At 39.3% G+C, this 22,799-nt stretch overlaps 1 protein-coding gene across 9 annotated transcripts in view; it reads right to left on the bottom strand.

The window, feature by feature from the left end:
* The window catches only part of LOC124721404 (protein O-linked-mannose beta-1,2-N-acetylglucosaminyltransferase 1-like), a 2,183,308-nt gene that overhangs the window by 14,189 nt on the left and 2,146,320 nt on the right, over positions 1–22,799 (bottom strand). For 7 of the 9 annotated variants that reach the window (XM_047246347.1, XM_047246348.1, XM_047246345.1 and 4 more), the window contains 2 exons: positions 21,560–21,753; positions 13,157–13,265 (listed from right to left, as the gene is read on the bottom strand). In XM_047246347.1, the coding sequence (XP_047102303.1) occupies positions 13,157–13,265; positions 21,560–21,753 (303 nt within the window). Of the gene's footprint in view, positions 1–13,156; positions 13,266–21,555; positions 21,754–22,799 lie in introns of those variants that run through there. The other 2 variants (XM_047246351.1, XM_047246352.1) reach the window with 2 other exon arrangements.

Raw genomic sequence — 22,799 nt, forward strand, 5'->3', positions numbered from 1 at the left:
TTGTCACATAAGCTGCAACAAATGAATGCAACAGTTTCACAATAGCACAGTTTTTCTGTGCTCTGAAAAAAACAAATTTTTTTAATGTTTTTGAAGTTGCATTCCATTCTGGAAGTTTTTATTCTTGAATTCTTTTGTTGTAACATAATTCACACCCATTTATTTATTGTTTTCATTTCTGTGAGATGTCTGTGTGGTATCTCACCTGCTCTCACTATTCATCACATTTACTTGTGATGATAATGTATTCTTAGCACATGACTCATGTTCTATAACCAACATACAGTATGACAACCGCCAAGACTACAGAAAGAGAACAAACATTTCAATGAATGGACGGACAGTTCATAATGCAGTGATTAAAAATAATAATAATTGCATTAGAGAGTTTTGAAAATGGCTCATCCAGTTTACAGTCCAATACCATGATGACTTGACCATGATGACGTGGCTGGTCAATTCTTCTCAATATTACACTTGTTAAGCTTGGACTGTTCAGTGTTTTTATTTTGCCTTTTTTCACAGTTCAGCAAACCTTCTCCCTGTTTTCATGATTGACCTGTGTTGATGGGCTATCCACTTGGTCATCTTACCACTAAATCTGAGGGGAGTCTGGAAATCCAACAATATGGCTACTGGTCAAGTCTTTTTTTCACATTTTAATATACTTGTTCCAGAAGACTTGAATATTATTTGCTGGTTATTATTTTACTCTGTCCATGGTAATAAATAAGAAGACTCCCATCTTTGTCCCAGAAAACACTGACCCAAACCATTCTGATGGATAAAATCAACTTTGCTTTTTTGGTTCACTGGCATCCATCTACAGTCTGATGCAACTGGAAGCCTGAGAACATTGTATTCAATAAGAAACAAAGAGTCGTTGATAAGGATGCTATCTGAGTGCGAGACAAAAATCTGTTTTCTTATTCTGACAAAGCATCAAAATAAAGTATTGTTGCTGATAAATTTTCTTACTTGCAAAGCATAAATATGAATATAAAAATCAGTACTGTAATTACTTTTAATGGGTACAGGTGTTCTCATAAAAATAGTATTTGTGCCTCAAAACAGCAAAGATATCCTATATAGAGATATAAATAACCTTAAAGTAGTGCTGATGATATGAATGTGGGTTGGTGAGCTTCAGAGGAAGAATTGTGTTCCAACTAGCAGTAGTTGAGAGAAATCCAACTATCTGTACGCTCTCAGCCATCATACTTATTTTATTTAATCAAGCTTATTTGTATGTTTACAATCCAGATCTGTTTTCTCGTAAGTAAAATGGAGCATGGTTCACGCAAGTAAAAAAAAAAAAAAAAAAAAAAAAAAATAATAATAATAATAATAATAATAATAATAATAATGCAGTACCTAACACGATTTTGGTAGTGGGCTGAGGCACCATCTTGTTGAAAGTAAACTCTTCCGTCTCCATACAAGTCTCGGATGGCAGGTAAAATGGATGTCTGAAGCTTCTGAAGGTACACCTCACCAGTAACTGTGGCGTCAAAGAAGAATGGCCCAATCAAGCCCCGGTAAGACAACCCACACCAGACATTTACTCCTGGCAAATTCACGACTTTGTCTACATGGACGTTCGGATTTTCGGTGGCCCAGTAGATGTAACTGTGGTGATTTACTGTACCATTGAGTTTCAACTGTGCCTCATCAGACCACACAATCATCTCTACAAACTCTTCATTGTTGCGCACCATGTTAGTAAACCACTCGCAGTACCCCATTTTACTATATGAGTTGTCCTCGTTCATTGCATGTAGCAATCGTGGGATGTAGAACTTCCACTTTGCTGTCTTCAAAATTCACTGAACACTTGAGCGACTCACTCCAGTTTCACGGACACACTGTGTCACAGACTTCTGTGGTAAGCGAGTGAATTGTTGTAACATACGACGGGAGTTAGCTGGACTTGTTACTGTTACAGGTCATCCAGATCGTTGTTTGTGTACATCTACAACACAGTCTTTGGCTTCAAATTTGTCTTGAATGTGACAAATCATTAAACGTGTTGGTAGCTCTGTTTGATACTCATTTCGCCATTGCCGTTGAACCTCATTAATGTTTTCGTACTTAAAATACCACTTCAAATCTGACTTCCTTTCATTGAATGTAAGCCTTGCGCCAGCCATGTTTACTCGAGTAACTAGGTACAACTAAGAACAAAACGCTGACTGTCTGGAGACAGTCATCTGACAAAACAAAACAACACAATACAATGCTTGTGTGTCGATTGCCGGAACTACAAACTATTACACTACCAAAGATGAAACAACTCCATCAATTAGTTTGCCAGTTATGGACGTTTAAACAGTGGATACATTTTTTTTACCCCTCTGTATAACAGGAGTCTTTTGGGTGGATTAAGAGTAAATAGTGGCCAGAGTGTAGAATGCAGGAGACCGATACATACCAAATGCTCTTTAATGACATAGATAACTTTTGATTCCACTGTATAGTGCATAATTCCACTCTTCCTTCTGAATGAAGATGTGTTACTTTATTGATGACAAGTGTACACAGTAAGCACTACTTTAATGAATTCTTCTTTATTTACCACAATTTACTTCCCAACAAAACAACACAACACAGGCACACTTTCACAGCTAGACAGTAGTACAAAGAAAATACAAAAGATAATCAAATAAAAGATATAACACACAATATAATGTTATAACACACAATATAATGTTCAACTTCTTATTCATTGACTGTTACACTCGTGACATTAACCCCCACCCCCTTCTTTTTGGAGAGCTATACTTGAAAGAACGAGACATGTCACTCTGGAAACCTGGAGTACCCTGGACCTTGGGATAAATGCATCCGAGCAAGGAAGGGGTCCTATGATGTCAACATGAATGTGGGCAAAACGACCTGTAAGGGTGGGGAATGTGTCCACAGCAGAGATCATGAGGTGACCAATTTTGTTTTTTATCTCATGGTATGCAATTACAGGCCCAGCACCGGCAATCTTTTCGCATTCCTGGCCACACCACTTGGGAGGCCACAAACTTAGTAGAAGCACTGATGCCAGGATGTGACAAGGCGTGCAAAACATCAAAGATGGTGTGCCACCAATATAATAGAATAAACTGGCACAAAACATTCTGAGGAGTGTCACACCATATGAGGGATTGAGAACCCTGTACTGGCACACATTCAAGTTTCAGGCTAGTGGATGCCGGATTGAGCTGACACTTTTGTAAAAACGCATCAGAATCTTGGTCCTTTGTGATAGCTGTCCAAGTGATACAAGTCAAAGATGCACAATTGTGTGATAAGCGATCTGTGACAATGTTGTCAGACCGAGAGATGCTGTTGACATCAGTAGAGTACTGGGCAATAAATTCCACATAATGGAGTGTACATTGGGATTTCAATTCAGACACCCCCAGAATTAATATTTTTTTGTGCTATGACGATACACCTTTTGAAAAGAAAGCCAGTGGCTGCTACATTCCTGATACTAATTGCTGGAGTACTGGCTGGCGTCAACAAAAAGAGTCATCTGTGGACCAGAAATGGGGTGGACCAATAATACAGACTTCACTAAACACAATTTCCAGACTTGAAAGCTTCTTCAGCTGGACCCATCAAGGGGACTTTTCTTTTACCAGAAGCGTCTTTGCCCTTTAGCAGGTTATTGATAGGTCTTATAATTTCTGCAAACTTCACCAGGTGTCACCAGTAATAACTGACCTTACCTACAAACCTTCATAACTGAATGTGATGGGAAGGGGCATCCACAAAATATCTGAGACTCTCTGAAGAGTAGGAGAAATACTGTCTCTTGATACAAGGTAACCCAAGAATTGTAATTTTTCTTTACCAAATACACATCTGTCCTTGTTAATTTTGATGCTGTATGCATCAGGATGAGAGAAAACCATGTTCAAATGGGAACTACGGTCACTCACATTATCAGAAAAATGAACAAATGCTTTATTAAGCAATAAACATGGCTTAAACCATATGGAATCTTGTCCATAAAATGGTGTCACATCTGAGCAGTGTTATGAAGACTGAAAGTCATGATGTTGTGTTGTAATAGCCCGAAAGGCATTGCAACTGTAGTTTTGTGCTTCTCTGCCTCTGCCATTAAAATCTGTGCAGAAGCCTTAGAGCAATCTATGACACTGAATGCAGAGGCACCTTCTAAACTACTTACCAAATCCAACACGTTCAGTATTGGGCACTAGTCTGGCATAGTGTGGGAGTTCAGTCCCTATAATCACTGCACATATGCCATTTGTAAGGGGGCAGCCCATACACTGTTAGAGCAAGACACTGTTTTGTCTGTTAGAATTGCTTTGAAAGCAGCTTTAGCTGCCCTTAACTTCTCCAGAGGTAGTTCTGTGGGTGGAAAGCAACAGGCTGTCCCAGCATTGTGTGAATGTGGTGGATGGTGGAATGTTTCCACTGGCTCAGTACTCAAATCAGAACTGTAATGGCAGGGAATTTTTGAAGCAACTGTTGCGCAATGACATTGGCCGATGGACAGTGTCAATGGGTACTGTCATTAAACCTCGTAATTCCACCTGAGCCTCATACAGAGCCTTCCCTGTGTTAGTGATCCATTGCTTAAGGAGTTCCAGACCTGCCAAAGCACAAATTGAGCATAGTAGCTGGGAGGGGGCCACCAGCACCAAAATTACTGTCCACAGTCTTTTGCAACAAGATTCTGGGAACACAAGGAAACGCTGCAAAACAGTTTCTCTGAACACTGCAAAAGAATGAGGAGCCAGAATATCCACTTGCTCAATAATGATGAAGTATATCTGCGAAAAGACAATGGTGAATTGGTCTGCATCTGAAGTAATGTGCAGTTGAAAAATGGCATCTTCTGCTTGTGCTAACCATAATTGTGGCCTTGCAGGCCAAAAAGGCAGTAGCTTTACATTATTCCATCTCAAGGTGTTGCCAGAAGAGACAGTATGTAAGTCAGGAACAGTAGGAGACTGAGGAAGAATCAGTTGTCGGCAATCCTTGATCTTCTGTCTTGATGGTGGTGGGGGGCATCGTCATAATGTCGGAGTGTAATTATGGCTCAGAATAAAAAAGAAATTCCACAAAATGTCATGTCAGGGTCACCATTATAGGTGACAAGTGTATACAGTTTGCACTTTTAATGAATCCTTCTTTATTTACCACAATTTACTTCTCAACAAAAGAGCACCACACAGGCACATTTTCCCAGCTACACAGTAGTACAAAGAAGATACAAAAGCTGTAACAAACAATATAATGTTCGACTTCTTGACTATTGAACTTGCCATAATTTGATCAGTCTGTCAGTTGAGTGGTTATACATCTACCGTCTATCTATTTGTTGCATTAACCTTTTATGAAATCAAAATAAACTGTTCAGCTGCCATTCTAGTGTTGGAAGAGTTAGGGTATTCTGTGCCTAATTGTGAGGAGCTTGTAAGGCTCTTTAGGAGAGCTGTAGGTATATTATGCTATGTTGAACAGGAATAGGTGTTGACATGGATATTATGATATAAGAAAGGGGAGACACACATCTGTATGGCATACATATTAGAGCCTCAGTAGAAGAAAAAGATAGTCCATCTCAGATGCACAGTGAAGCCATCTTAGAAAATATCCTCATGGGTAAGGTCTCTCATTCAGGGTGATACATATAAGTTCACATGGGTTATAAAAAAGAAAGGAAGAAATGGAATTTTAAATGTCTAAAAGAAAGGTGTAACACATTGAGCTGCATATCTCCTAGGTGATTTTGAAACTGTAGTAATTAAGTCACTATTACTGGAACTACACTTTTCAGCTTAATGGCTGAAAGGTCAGTGAACCTACAAGTGTATTCCACCTTCCTCATCAGTTTTGTAACTGCATGTAATATAATAATATGACAGGCATAGGGGTTAAATTGAGAAGTATTTACTGTTGTTGATAACAATGTATTTATATAACAAAATTTGGCATCACTTACAACAGTGAGAAACAGCTCTTGGGAATGGAAGGAAGCTGAAAGATAGGAGTACTTCTTTAGATTTCCCAATTCAAAATGAGTGGTCACCAGGGCCACGGCTGGTTCAAGAACATTTTTCCACACAAGAAACTTGTTATTTGCCTCACCCCCTATACCTCTTTTCCTTTGCACATTATCATCTGTGTTAGTTTTTGTTTATTGTGATACACACTGTATTCTGATCCTATACTTCAGAATCCTTCTCACCTCAGTGCCCCACATGACCACTACTAATTGTGATACATCCTGTATAGAAATCTTGCAGTTGTAGTGCCCCAAGCAGTGGCATGTTTCTCTTGGGCCTTAATCTGGCCCTGGTGGCTGCTGAAAAACTTTGATGTATTTGTTTTGAACACACACACACACACACACACACACACACACACACACATACACACACAGGATGAGTCACCTAAAACTTGAAGCAAATAGTGTGGAAATGGGAAGTGCTATTGATGTGCGGTTTTCACAGACTGGATTGGTAGTCAGGGGCTTGTATTGTCAGCCAATCAACAGATTATAATAATACTTAGAAAGTGTATTTTTGTGCAAACATACACTTGTTTAAATAGAGCAATGCCTATTGACATTAAAAAACTAACAGTAGGGTAAATTAGAACGTCAGTGATGTTTGTTGCAGAATTCTAGTGCAAGTCATTTACAAGATATTGTATTTTGAAAAGTTCCCACACTTACACTTGTACAATACCTGTGGTAGCACACGCTTATGATGAACACAAGTGCATACAATAGTTATGTGTATTCTGACCAGTAATAAGACAATTGACCGTCACAGGTTGTGTTCAAAATGATCACTGGCAGTGGCAATACGTGCTTCCAGTCTGGTATGGAACAATTGCTGTACATGTGCTAGCATTACAGCAGAGATGTCTGAGCAGGCTGCAGTAATATGTTGTTAAGAATCATCAAGTGTAGTTGGTATGCCCTTGCAGACAGTGTTTTCAGTATTCCCCACAGAGAAAAGCCTGCAGGTGTCAAATCCGGGCAATGGGCCAGCCAAGGTACAGGTCCTCTGCATTCAGTCCAATGATTTGGAAAATTTTTTTGAAGATGTGATGTAGTATTTTGTGCACTATGGGCTGGACAGCCATCATGTTGGTACCACAGGTTCCTCCTAGTCTGCAGAGGAACATCTTCTAGCATCTGTAGAAGATGGTCTGTTAGGAGGATGTGATACTTGTGTGCATTTAGTGTTCCATCAATGTAAAACGAGCCTATGAGCTGATGCGTCACTATTGCTGTGTTGGCAGAAGAGCCAACACCGTGTTGCTACAGGAGGCCAAAATGCACGCGTTTAATTACACGCAGACTGGCGTGAGGTCTGGAACAGTTAAATGTAATTAATATAGCCAATAAGGTACATTGTTGCTGGAATACTTAACTTTAATCCATAATTGGTGTACATCGCTCTTGACGGTACATTAATATGCTCAATATAAACTGGTAATGGCGCCTTGCTAGGTCATAGCAAATGACGTAGCTGAAGGCTATGCTAACTATCGTCTAGGCAAATGAGAGCGTATTTGTCAGTGTAGCATCGCTAGCAAAGTCGGCTGTACAACTGGGCGAGTGCTAGTAAGTCTCTCTAGACCTGCCGTGTGGCGGCGCTCGGTCTGCAATCACTGACAGTGGCGACACGCGGGTCCGACGTATACTAACGGACCGCAGCCGATTTAAAGGCTACCACCTAGCAAGTGTGGTGTCTGGCGGTGACACCACGACTATCCCACACAAAACATTTATACTCCATGGACACTGATATTCCACCTGATGAAGCCAACAGGGATTGTCAACAGGCCAATAGTGCATGTTTTGGCAGTTTATCTGGCCATGACTGGTAAACATGGCTTCATCACTAAGCAAGATACATGATAAATCTGAGACATGTGATAGGGATGGAATCTGTATTGATGGAGCAAGCATAGGAGACATGCCTGAGCCATGCCACTTCTTCATGCAATTGTGTGGGAGCTAACATGCTGAAAACTGCAGCAGCAGGAAGAACATCAATATCCCCCTCTTCTGTCATCATTTGTTTCCTTCTGTTACATTGTCTAGGTGTTACACTACCATTTTCAAGCAACTGGTTGAAGAGATTGATAAATAATTGCCTAGATGGTCGACATCTATTGGGATATCTTGCCACATATACCATACAAGAATGAATTACTTTCTTCCTACACCCTCCATACACCATGAGCATGTTGGCTTGTATGCATTGGCAAATTCCCTCATCCTCTTGTGACCTACAGCTTGGACTGTCACACACTACTAACTGACTAGCAACTTGCAATGTAATCAAGAAACACACAAGCACACTGTAAGCAAACATAAAATCACGACTAGCGACTAAGCAGGTTGAATGGCCCAAACAAGTGTCAGTAGGGGAACTTTTCGAAATTGAGTATCTTGTAAATGACTTGCACTTGAATCCTGCAACAGGAACCACTGACATTCTGATTTACCCTGATTTTAGTCTGTTAATTGCAAAAGGCATTGTTCCACTTAAAAAGTGTATGTTTGCACAAAAATATACTTTCTAATTATTATTACAATCTGTGTATTGGCTAACAATATGAGCCCCTGACTACCAAGCCTTTCTGCAAAGCCACACATCAATAGCTCTTTCCGTTTCCACAATATTTGCAGTGCAAGTTTTAGGTGATTCAGCCTACACATTGACAGAAAAAAAGAATTTTTCCTGGATGTCCATATGCTGATGATGGCATACGGCACCTGAGGGATAATAGATGTACTGATAATGGTTTCAGCATTGTCTACCAACAGATAGCATAGTGGTATAGCTACCAGAGTGCCATCTGTGTCTACCCTTTCATAATGAATGTTCACAGCTAGAAGGCTCAGAGTGGTGTGAACATGTGAAGCAGGCAGGCAGCCATGCGACAGACACACACTCAAGCTTCCTAGAGCTAACTAAGCAAGTTCGAAAGGGGTCAAACTATGGTCTTCTGAGTTGGGGGATGGTCCTTTTGGAGACTTGCATGCAAGTTGGACATGCTGTATCAGTTGTGCAATGATACTGGTATCAATGGCCACATTAATATTCCCACACCCTTACACGAGGTTCTGGATGTCCATACAGTGCAGATGCCTGCCAGGATTGTCATATTGTAAGGGCAGTAGTGCCAGATTGTACAGCTACCATAGAACAGATAAGAGGGCTTGGGAGCCCAGACATGTCAACACGAACTGTCGTGAACTGGTTATTAGCATTGGGACTAAGGGCGCAGACACCTCTATCCCACTCACACCAAAGCATTGACAGGCATGGCTTGACTTGTGCCATCACAGGATCACTTGGAAGATAGAATGGCATGCCATGGTTTTCAGCAATGAAAGCAGATTCTACCCGCATGCAAGTGATGGTCATTTGCATGTACAGCATGGACCTGGTGAGCGCTGTCTCATAGACTGCATTCATTCAAGACACACTGGCCCCACACCAGGTCTGGGGTGTGATAAGCTACAACTCAAATTCACCTTTGGTGTTTCTGGAGGCGACATTGACCAGTGCTTGGTATGTGTATAATGCTGTTAGACCCATTTTTTGCCATTCTTGCAACAGGAAGGTGCTGTGTTGTTCCAACAGGATAATGATTGCCCAAACACTGACTGTGAAACTCAACATGCTCTGCAAGATGTGCAGCAAAATCCCTGACCAGCACAGTCTCCAGACTTGTCTTGAATTGAGCATATGTGGGATATGATGGAACAAGAAGTGACTTGTACAACTTGTCAACCAGCAACTCTTGTAGTACTATGTGAACAGGTCAAGCAGGATCCCAGGATAGTATTTGCCATCTGTATGATCAACTGGATGCCAAAGTCAGCACCTGCAGTGCTGCCTATGGAGGCTACACCACATAGTAATATGAGTGTTCCAGCATGGGTCAATACCCGGTACCTCAGAAGCGTGTGTGCTGTTGATCTGTAAATGTAATCATTTCATATATTACACAGGCACTGTTGCAACAATTAATCCGGAGTGAATGGTGTACTAATTTTATTTTTCCATTGATGTACACACACACACACACACACACACACACAATGCCATTAAGCTGGCAGAGATTTAAACCATCCTAGGAGTGAAAAATTGTCTGAAATTGCCCGTAAGCATAAATGATCACTCAGGGCTATAACAAGAAAGGTGTGAATGGAAAATGACTACTTCAGTAGGTTCTATTATATCTTTTGACAAGTCCAATCTGTTTGAGAAAAAGTGAATTATTCAACACAAAGCTGAAGCCTTAGATTTATAGACATTCACCAAGAGTGAAGAAAAATTTAATTTATGCACTGTTTTCAAATGAAAATTGCATTTTCTGTGCAGAGCTGATGGCATTCCTCTTACAGCAGATAGTAATGTGTTAGCTACATCTGGCATATATCACAAGCTGCACTGAGGGAAACTGAACTTTCATGCCAGGGAAGAATGTCCCCATGATTCATGCAAGAACTGATACAGAACAATCAAAAATCCTTTCTTTTTAGTTATTCCCCACTGTTGCCCAATTACTTATTCAAACTTGGACTTAATGTCACTGTGGCTGTCACCAATCAGTATAACAACCCCAGTGGCTTCAAAACTTATACAGATCATTTTTATATGCCTCTTGCCCCTCCCCCCTATCCAATTACTTTTCCAGGTGACCATTTCCATCCCAACCCAATCTTACGGTCTACACTTTTCTCAGGCCCCACAGTTTTTTTTACAAATAGTAAGTAACATGAGTACCAAATGTGGCAAGGTTGTGAGCATTACCTGAAGTCAAACCAATTAGTTTCTCTACAAAGTACATGTACTGTAATAACATTCTACCAAGAAATGTGGTATTACCTTCTTAAAAATATGTTGTACTACAACCTGTATGGTCACTCAGTAGAGATATTGCACTTCCAACCTGAGCAACCAAACAAGTGCTCTTGCAGTTAGTTTCCAGGCCAAAACTTAGCAGTGCTGATACACCATCAGGTACAGCAGATTTGACAAATATTTAGTAGTCATTCAAATTAAGTGCACAAACTGCTGAGAGCCCTTTTCTGTCAGTTTTAATTGCCTGTATCTCTATATTGGTTCACTAATCTGGTGTAATTTCTTCACACACAACTGGGAATTCCATAGGTATTGGTGGAGCAAGTGGCTTGTTTTGATGCCAAATTTATTCAATTATGGCTGTTCGAACCTATAGTGTAATCTGCAGAAAGCACAATTTTGTCATTTTTTAAGTTGTCTATATATCCTAATTGGTTCATTAAACTGGATTCATATTTTTTATGCTTACAAGGGGACTGCATGGCAGACAGATTTTTGTTATTTTTTGTATTCATGGTACGTGAATTTCAGAACTCAAATATTGGTCTCACAAAGCTGATAGGTGCAGCTCTCAAAAATTCTCAAGAAAATAAACTCTGAAGGTTTGAAGTTCTCTTTAACACCTCAAGAAAAGTTCATTTTTTCAACAGGCAGTGTGGCTCTGTGGTACAGTTCTTGTCTGCCAAGTGGGCACCCTGGTTCAGTTTCTGATTGATGCAAATTTTTACACAAAGGTGCATATTCTGCAAGCATTTCCATGAGGTGTACAATGCATAAAGTTGGGAAAAAAACAATCAGTAGTGCTTGTGACTGGTAATTTCTCATTCAAGTCTTATTTTGAACTATCCTTTTTCTTTTTTTTCCAATTTAAATATAAAATTCAGCAAATGTATACTGTTTGACACATATCTAATTCTCAGTTTTAAGAAAAATGGACATCTTCTCATTTCAAATTTCATATCACATACAAAAATCTAGTTTTCACAGCAAATATAAATTCTTAATTATCAATTTTTTATGAAAGATTATAAATAAAGTTCATTTCAGTTAAAGAAAAACATTACAAATTAATTTTTTTTCCATCTTCACATATTTTAGTCTTCACAGAAATGTGTGTCGAACATGACCATTTGTTTAAAAATTTACCACAGTCAGGACTCAAACCTGGACTGCCAACACAGCAAACAAGTACTTTATCACAGTGTGATGCCGCCTATCAAAAAATCAATCTGTCTTTGAATATCAAAGCTGCTCAGAAAAACTTCAAACCCTATTTTCTTGACAATTTTTGAGAGTTGCACTGAGAGTTCTAAACTTCAATTAAATAAATATAAAAAATTGCAAAAGTGTGATTGTTGTGTGATCAACTTGTTGGTTACAGAAGCTCTCTTATATAGATGCTTGTGTCTGTATGTGTGGATGGATATGTGCGTGTGTGCGAGTGTATACCTGTCCTTTTTTCCCCCTAAGGTAAGTCTGTCCGCTCCCAGGATTGGAATGACTCCTTACCCTCTCCCTTAAAACCCACATCCTTTCGTCTTCCCCTCTCCTTCCCTCTTTCCTGATGAGGCAACAGTTTGTTGCGAAAGCTCGAATTTTGTGTGTATGTTTGTGTTTGTTTGTGTGTCTATCGACCTTCCAGCACTTTCGTTCGGTAAGTCACCTCATCTTTGTTTTTATATATAATTTTTCCCACGTGGAATGTTTCCTTATAATATATATATATATATATATATATATAAACTGTGCATTTTATATATTTAGTTCAAGAATAAGTTTTAGTTCACAGTTATGTTTGTTGTTACATAACAACATGTACATTATTAGCTGTATTCTTCACTGGAGTGCATTGTATAAACAAGTCACGCTTGCAGTTGAATTTGATTTTAACTGTTGGTGCTACTCTGTTTTTCACATGCAGTTATACAGTCCCACTTGGAAAAATTAAGCTAACTACAAGTAGGCCTACTCTCCACAGGAGAAATAAAAAAATGCCCCCCTACTGTGTGAAGGAGGTGCACTAAGTTATTAATGCAATGTGCAGAAAATCATGCATATTCAAAGCAATACTGTGGAGTAATCTAGACAAGCAACCTGCTATAAACCACACATCTGGGCTGAAAATCAGAGAAGAATTAAAAGTAGAAAAATGACAATTTATTAGTACAGCTTTCTTTTGATTATGAGTACATGATCTGTGGGAGTAATGTGAGACTAATGAACATCAACAACAAAATGAAGAACTTGCCAAATAACATGCATGTTATGTCTGCGTCAAGACAAACCTTTTTTTCTGGGACAAAACTCTCTTCACATGGTGACTTGCTGTGATCTAAAATATTAGCATGCTTTATCATTCCAATGATCACTTCTTCATAATTATCTTTCTTGATACTAAAATAGAATGAAACAAAAAAAAAATGTAGATTTTCCAATTTTGCACACGTAAAATGAATCTAGGATTACAATTTCATTAAATTGTTTTAATTTTGCCACTTCTTTAAAAGATTTTAATGCATGAATTATAGACTCTTAGATGTCTTCAGTCTTATGACATATATCTTAATTTACAGTACAATGCATGAAAAGATGCTCAAAATACATGGTCCAGTCACATTAATGTGACCACCACCAATGTTCAGTGTTAGCATGCAATAACCCCACACAGACTGCAGGTGGCTGCACTAACAGTGGAGAGTATATAAAGCTTGTCAGGGTGGATGCAGAAAACAGTCTAGTCCTCGTCATAATGCAGAAATGGAGTGATTTATCTGCCTCCAAAAGGACATGATCATCGGCTTTTGGGCCAAGGGTGGAAGCATTTCTAAAATAACCAAGTCTGTACACTGTTTGCAGGCTGCCGTGGGTAAAGTATACCTTGCATGACAGAATAGCACTATCCAAACTGGGGCTGAGGCAACTGTGGTGGACCACGGGCCATAGGTGATGAAGGTGAATGAGACAAGATGTGACTGCATGAACAGATGTGCAACTGTTGAGCAGCTGACTGCCAAAATGAACCAGAAGGCTACCAACCATGTATCATCAACAACCATTCAGTGAATGTTGCTGACTGATCCTCATCGGCATCAAAAGCTCGACTATGCACACCAATACCAAAACTGGATGTCCAGTGAGTGGCGACAGGTGGTCTTTTCAGATGAATCATATTTTGTGCTCCATCAGACAGATGGCCATTGGTGTGAACAGTGTGAAATGTCTGAAAGCAGACACCCTGCAACACTCGTCAGAAAGTTCCAGGCCGGAGGACGGGGGGCTTATAGTCTGGAGAATGTTTTTGCAGCATTTCCTGGTGATATCATCATTCTGGATGGCACAATGGCTCAATACATGCATGTATCTAATGTTGGGGACCATGCAGTTTGTTTATCCTTGGCATGGGGGCATCTACCAGCAGGACAGTGCAAGTTGTCACACAGCTCACAGTGTATGTGTTTGGTTTGAAGAGCACCAGGATGAGTTCACCATACTCCCCTGGCCACCAAACTTCCCAGATTTAAACCCACTCAGTCGGGCTGTTTGTGCCTTGGATCCTCAACCAAGAAACCTTGCACAGCTGGCTGTGGCACTGAAGTTGGCATAGCTCCACATTCATGTCAGTACCTTCCAGAACCTCACTGATCCTCTTCCTGCATGTTTCACAACAGTCAGCACTGCACACAGTGGTTATTCAGGCTTTTGACAGGTGGCCACATTAATGTCACTGGACAGAGTATAAAAACATTTATTTCATTCTTTATGCTTAACATCACTTAAAAGTGACTGTGGAGGAAGAGTTTAAACTATGCACAAGTGTGCTACAATCTGAAGGATTCCTGTTCAGTAGCATTCTCTTTAAAGTTATTGACAATACACAATGCATCAACAAATATTTATCACTACATAAGAATTAACTTGAGGAAGGTGGCACATATTTTGGTGCCAGTATATGAAAAATAACACCTTCAATTTTTTTCAGGCTATATCTGAAACAATTCTCACCTTCCATATGCCACTGTTTTACCTGACCTACAAGCATATCTTTATTGTGGGCATCTTTTAGTGATGATACAGACCCCAATGACAGTGCATCCAACACAGACTAAATGGATGGTCACTTTATGACCCCACGTACTATGTCGTCAGTAGGTACAGTCCATACTGAAAATAGTTGAGAGCTTTCTTTAACTTTTGAACTGAGCTGGAGGGTATATAAAGGGTGAGAACAGTATCAGATATTGAGTGATCATTGTGAAGGACACAGAGATGCTGGACATTTATGTGAGACAGTGTTATCAGCACCTGACAGGATTCAAAATGGGTGTCATTGTGGATCCCCATTTGGCTGACTGGATGAATTGTGCAGTATACAGATTTGTGGGGCATTCAGACATGACAGTGGCCCAATACTCACCTGCATGGGAATGGGAGGGCAGGCATACATGTCATCAAAGTTCCAGTCAACCACTTATGGTCACTACAAGGGATGATCACCATTTTGTGCACCGGGCACACTGTCACCACTTCACATTTTTGCCTGCCATCTATGAACAAGTAGTAAACTCCCTGCAACATTCTGTGTCATCCAACACCATTGGCTGAACACTAACAGCAGCTAGATGGGGGGATTATGTCCTATGCATAGGTTTCTTTTAACACCACAACATGAATGGCTGCATTTGGGGTGATGCTGGGACCAGGAGGCATGGACTGCTGATGAATGGCTTTGCACCACATTCAGCAATGAATCACCATTCTGCATTACCCCAGATAACTGTCATTAGCAAATATGATGGCGACCTGGGAAGATGGTTCAAAGTTTTGGAGAGACACAGCAATGTTGCTCCTGGTGTCATGGGGTGGGGAGCCACTGGGTATGACTTTGGGATGTGGCTGGTAATGACCAAGGGAACTCTGACAACAAAAAAATGTGTCAAGGGCATTCTGCATCCTCGTGTGTTAAATGCTACGTAACAGTAATATGTTGCCATTTTGCGATAGAATAATGGTCATCTACACATGGCAAGTGTCCCTACAAACTGCATGTGTGATGTTGATACACTACTGTGGCCTGCAAGATCCCCAGATCTGTCCCTGATTGAACAGGTGTGGGACCAGCTTGAATATTAGCTACATTGCAGTGCCTTTATCCAGAATATCATGGGCCAGTTACAACAGTTGTGGGCCAGATTGTCTCAGGCCTTATGACACCTTTGCCAAACAAATCAGTACATGCATCTAGGCCAGAGGGGGTGCAATGTGATACTGATAAGTGAGTTCTTCTTTGTAAATCTGATGCAATTTGGTAATTACTGAAATAAAATCACATACCTTCTCAACCCATTAAGTTTCCATTCATTTCCTCCTCTCCTTCTGGCTGCCTCACTTTTTTTCAGGTAATGTACGTACATACATACATTCATACATATGTACAAATGCCTACTCCTGTGTGGCTACACTGTGCTTACACTGCATCTCAACTGTGGTGAGTGGTTGTGTCAGGTGGAGTGGAGAAGGTGAGAAAGGAGTTGGGGTGAGTGGGAGGGAGAGATGGAAAAAGGCTGTTATTTGCTGGGAGGGAGAGGAGACTGGCACATGAAACAGGAGTGTGGCACAGTTGAGTTTGTTCTCATCACAGGTAGAGGGATTTGTACTGAGCACAGAATGACAAGGAGAAGTGGACTGGGATGACAAGAGTGAACAGAGGAGGGTAGACTATGGAGAGAAGTGTGTGGGTGCAGGATGAATGAAGCTTGGGTTGTGGAGCTGGAGTGGAGCTGGATTTTCAGGCAGGGGCTAGTGAATACTGAAGCCAGGAGGGTTACAGTATTGAAGGATGTGTTGCAAAGAGAATTCATATGCAATGTGTCCCATCACTGTGTTGTCAACTCTGCTCTAGGCCACAGTTTGGCAGTGACCATTCTTGTGGAGCAATGCAGTTAATGTAAAATAATTATTTACTCTACACAAGTGTGCTGTAAGAATATTGTTTAAAACTGTCAACCAAATATGTATCAGAACCCTCTTCTGAGACCTAAGGAGTCTTACACATATGTGACAGTAAATTTATTATCCAATGGTATTTGCGGTTAACAACAAGAGTAAATTTTAGGATGCAATGTGAAATTCACAGCAACAATACTAACAGGAAAAATAATTTCCATGTAGGTTATTCTTCCCTCTCTAAGGTTGACAATGGTGTTTTATATTCTGGTGCAAAAGTCTGTAACAAGCTGCCAGTAGATTTCAAGTGGGGAACTAAAAATCCCCAGGTATTAAGGAGAAAAGTGAAAGGGTACCTTATCAGCCACTCCAGTAATATTTCGAATATTTGGTCTTAGGGATGTAAGTTCTAATCAACTTTAAAGTTTCTGTTAAACAGAATTCCACTTGGCCAGTATACAGGATGTTTCAGACCTCCCAAATAAGCACTTTTTTCTGGATATGATGCGTCCGATCTTTTATGGGTAAAATGCATTACAGGCAAACTGATAAGAGTGAAGAGAATTTTACACTTAACATTGCCCAAAAGTTTCTGGAAAATAGAGAAAATGAAGTCAATTTCAGAATTTCAGATGGAAACATGGAAAAAAATTTTAGTACCCTTGAAAAGAGCTCTCAAACCTGAACATTTTTTTTTTACTAAAAAGATTTTTTTGTATTCTGGACTGTTCTGGGGATATCTTCAAAAAGAAAAACTTCCTGGCTCTATTCCATGCCACTCAGTCAATTGATGATACACAATGTAGCTTTCATTTCCTCACTACTAATGCCATTACTCACATTTAACAAGAGGTTTCTTTCCTGGTACATTGCCAGAGGTCACTGTCAGAGGTTTCTGTGATGTCTTCAGATTTGTTATGTTATTTGTTCAGTAATGGTATATTTTAATGATGAAGAATTTGGCTTGCTTATGGAAATCTGAGAATGTCACCAGAATTACCTACTAACAGGGATCGAAGAGACTTCAAGATTGCCCATGCCAGTCACTACATCTTTTTCAGCAGTTGGAGGCATGGATTAATGACAGAGGTCAGATGTGACTGGCATTAAGTGAAGATTATTTCCAGAGAAGAATTACCTTCTGCATCTGGTTTGTAAATCAAAATTTTGACTTCATGACTGTTATACTGTGTACTGTTCAACCAACAAACAAACAAACACCATCTGAACATATTTTGAAGGCCCAATGGTACCGACTGGCTGCCATGTCATCCTCAGACCTTAGGCTCACTGGATGTGGACACTGAGGGGCATGTGGCCGGCACACTGCTCTCCTGGCAGTTGTCAGTTTTCATGATCAGTGCTGCTACTTCCGAATCAAGTAGCTCCTGAATTGGCCTCACAACACATGAGTGCACCCCACTAGCCAACAGAATTCAGCAGACCCAGATGGTGATCCATCCAAGTGTTAACCAAACCAGGCTGTGCTTAACTTTGGTGATCCGACAGAAACTGGTGTTGTTACTGTGGCAAGGCCGTTGACCCTGTGTACTGATGAAGCCACCTTTAAATCTTACAAAATGTATTCACAAATTGTGAATATCATATTACATCAGCTGTATGGTTTACTATCGACACATGAAAAATTGTGACAGACACTGCACTAACTGACTTTTAAATATAATGGTGACATTAATATCCACAGTGTGCACTATTAAGCATAAGATAATCTCCACTGGTTATGCCAACAAGGCGACCACCACATCTGGAGCATAAACATCTGGTGTGGACTCGTCTATGATAAAGTTACTGGACTTTTTTTGTTTTCGTACTTACTGAAAGAGATCATATAACACATTCAGTTCTTCTTCTTTTTTGTTTCCCATTTTCTGGCACTCTTTAATCCCCTCTTCCATTGTCTTTTTCTTTCTGCTCTCGTAGTTACTCATTTCTTATTTCTTCTGCTTTGAAAGCCTTCTAAATTTAGTATTTTATTTTTTTTAAAAAGATTTGTTCTTGTATGTCCAATTCTTTGATGTTGTTTCATTCTGGTTCTTTTCTTATATCTGTCATCTATGCTACTCATGATTCCTTTTTGTCAGAAATATGGGAATATTTCTTTCATTAGCCTGTTCTCTTTCATTCCACAGAAGAGCCCAATGAAGATTAGCTTCTGCTTTGTCATTACTCCTCATATTTTCTGCATATTTTCATATATTTCCCCACTAATTCCAATCTTACAACTGTTTTTTTTGTGCTCTTATTTTTTATGAACAATTAAATGGTGAGTGGCGAATTTCTCAAACATGCACTGACAGAGTTGTTAGAAGGTGTTCTACAGTAAGATGAATGTGCAGTACATTTTTCCTTGGTGGCCAGGTGCACCCCAGATTTAACTCCCTTTGCTTATTACATTTCGGGATGCATTCAAGCATTGTGTATCAATATTATCCTACAATGTGAGGTAATGTGAAAGACAGAATATGCTAAATATATCAGGAACCTCCAAAGATACTTCAAAGTACCCAAAATGCACAGATGTGTGTACAGCTGTGGCTAGAAAAAGGTGTAAACCTGAGACTTTTCTGTGACATATCAAACACATGTGGAGAAGCCTCAGCTGCTGTGAATTCCAGCCCCTTTTACAGAAAGAATGTTTACTTATGTAATAATCATGTTTCCAGTCATGGATTAATACACTACACTTAATCATGATTCCAATGATAATAGTAATGGACCTAATGTACAGTTAATGACAGGTTGATAAATTTAATAGCCAAATTAATACATTAATATCAATTTTCCTCAGCCTTCTGGACCCACTGATGTGTTGCCTTGATACAGGACCATTGAATGATGGAGGCAGATCATTTTTAATACCAGCCAATCAGTTAAATAAAGAAAGCAGGATGCCACAAATCAGTATGGTTCAGAATTTCTGCATTATAATTTGGGCTGCAGACTCATCAGTGCCTTAATGCCAGGCACCAACAGTCTAAAATGTATATTACATGATAAGATCTGATGGACTGTTGCCAAGAAAAATGCCTTTATGGTACAGGTCTCAAACATCCTGTATACACAGACAGCTTATGGTGTTCTGTGTACTGATACATAAATGGTTTTGTTTGAAGTATTAACTAAAGCCTACAGCTGAGTAGTGTGGCTTCTTTTAAAGTACCTGCTTTTCTCCTAATAATGTAATTCAGAAATCATTCCCATAATTGTCAATGTAATTACATTAACACTGCTCATAATCTCTTGGCAGTTCATTTTACAGAAGTTGCTTGCAGTGGCTCTTGCTACCTGTTGATGTAACTTGCCATGTTCTGTATCCCTGACAGCTCTTTTTCATGATGGGATTTACCAAGACTGATTGACTAACTGAATGAACAGACACTGTTTGGATATTTTTATTCACATGAGCAGTTTTGAGATTCTAAATATCATTCTCAGATTTTTCGTTTCATACAACTGTGCATACCGAACAAAATTGCATCTCTGTGTCCTGACATAAACCACATGAGTGAATCAGTCATATACATAAAATAAACAGTGGTTGTGATTGTAAAAACATCATTCTCTGCCTTCTTACTGATATAAGTAACATTCCACGTAGGAAAAAATATATCTAAAAACACAGATGATGTGACTTACCGAACGAAAGTGCTGTCAGGTCGATAGACACACAAACAAACACAAACATACACATGAAATTAAAGCTTTCGCAATAAACTGTTGCCTCATCAGGAAAGAGAGGGAAAGATGAAAGGATGTGGGTTTTGAGGGAGAGGGTAAGGAGTCATTCCAATCCCGGGAGCGGAAAGACTTACCTTATGGGGAAAAAGGGGTATACACTCGCACACACACACACATAGCTGCTTGTTTCTGTGTATGTGCGGATGGATATGTGTGTGTGTGTGCAAGTGTATACCCCTTTTTCCCCCAAAGGTAAGTCTTTCCGCTCCCGGGATTGGAATGACTCCTTACCCTCTCCCTTAAAACCCACATCCTTTTGTCTTTCCCTCTCTTTCCTGATGAGGCAACAGTTTGTTGCGAAAGCTTGAATTTCATGTGTATGTTTGTGTTTGTTTGTGTGCCTATCGACCTGCCAGCACTTTCGTTCGGTAAGTCATATATATATATATATATAATGGAAGGAAACATTCCACGTGGGAAAAATTATATATAAAAACAAAGATGAGGTGACTTACCGAACAAAAGCGCTGGCAGGTCGATAGACACACAAACAAACACAAACATACACACAAAATTCAAGCTTTCGCAACAAACTGTTGCCTCATCAGGAAAGAGGGAAGGAGAGGGGAAGACGAAAGGAAGTGGGTTTTAAGGGAGAGGGTAAGGAGTCATTCCAATCCCGGGAGCGGAAAGACTTACCTTAGGGGGAAAAAAGGACAGGTATACACTCGCACACACGCACATATCCATCCACACATACAGACACAAGCAGACATATGTAAGTTTGTTGCGAAAGCTTGAATTTTGTGTGTATGTTTGTGTTTGTTTGTGTGTCTATCGACCTGCCAGCGCTTTTGTTCGGTAAGTCACCTCATCTTTGTTTTTTATATATATATATATATATATATATATATATATATATATATATATATATATATATATATATATATATATATAGAGAGAGAGAGAGAGAGAGAGAGAGAGAGAGAGAGAGAGAGAGAGACACTGGAGTAGTGCACAACAATTTTCAATATAACAGCATTTACCTGTCTATATTTTTTAATTCAACGTATGGCTGTGTGTTGAATGAATGCTTTTTGAAGTACACATCTTGGAAATATGAATTCATGTTGAGCCCTGATGCTCCAAAATGGTATGTTCTGGAAACATCAGGTATGACACATTCTCTTCCTTTTCGTACTTCAGGAAGGCGCATCCACATGTCCCAGTCCCACATCTTCTAACAGAAAATGAAAAAATAATATTTTCTTGTTAATAGAAATATCAGTTGTTCATTAATTAATATTTGAATTTTTAAAATTGAAACACAAATATATGGTTATTTTTATTATTTTACTATTTTACAATGAGAAATAGGAATGAGATTACCACATTTATGACTACATGATGTGTTTAAACTTTTTGATATTCCTTTTTTCAAGTCAATTTTACATGCATAACACAGAAAAATATGTTCCCATGATATTACTGTCTCGCCCTTTAACATTATCACCCAAGAAGTTCTTGCATTTTGATTTTTATGGATTTTTGATTGACATCTGTTCTTCATATTTAAAAAAAATTTAAACTACTGTTTAAAACCCATCATTTGTGCAACAGTTACACTTATTTCATTAAAACATATCTGTGGCTAAATGGTGTAGAAGGTATTGCCAACTTAAATACGCATTTAGAAACAATTCACATGTATATCTCATGGAAAGATCACGAAGATAAAATTAGAGAGATACGAGCCCACACAGAGGCTTACTGGCAGTCATTCTTCTCACATACTGCAAGGTGGCTTGTAGAATAGTTGTAGATGTAGATGTTGGGCACCATATGTTTTATTCCTTTGATAGCCCTCACATTTTATAAAAGTTATCTAGGGCTGTGTGCTGCAATAGGAATTCCCAAGATGAAGCAGCTTCAGTTTGATTCTAGAAATATTGTCATTGGGAACCAGATATCATATTCATTTGATTTATTTGTTCAGTTTGTGGCTGCCCACACATTAAAATTATAAGCAAACACCATTTTGGTCATCACATTGTAAAATATTAAATGGTTGCTGCAAGTTAAGTCTTACAGCTAACTAAGTTTCAAGCAGTGGAGTATTCTGTGAATGGTACTGGGTTTGTTCTTGTTTTTGTTATATAAAGATTACTGTAAAGTGAATGCTGCAAACCTTGTACAGGAGAAACCACACAGACTTGTTATTTTCTGCATTCTTATCTACTGCTGCAGTAGATTGTCCTTAATGCTTGATAAAAGAACTGTTATCTT

This window comes from Schistocerca piceifrons, chromosome X (genome assembly GCF_021461385.2).
Source record: "Schistocerca piceifrons isolate TAMUIC-IGC-003096 chromosome X, iqSchPice1.1, whole genome shotgun sequence".
Lineage (NCBI taxonomy): Eukaryota > Metazoa > Arthropoda > Insecta > Orthoptera > Acrididae > Schistocerca > Schistocerca piceifrons.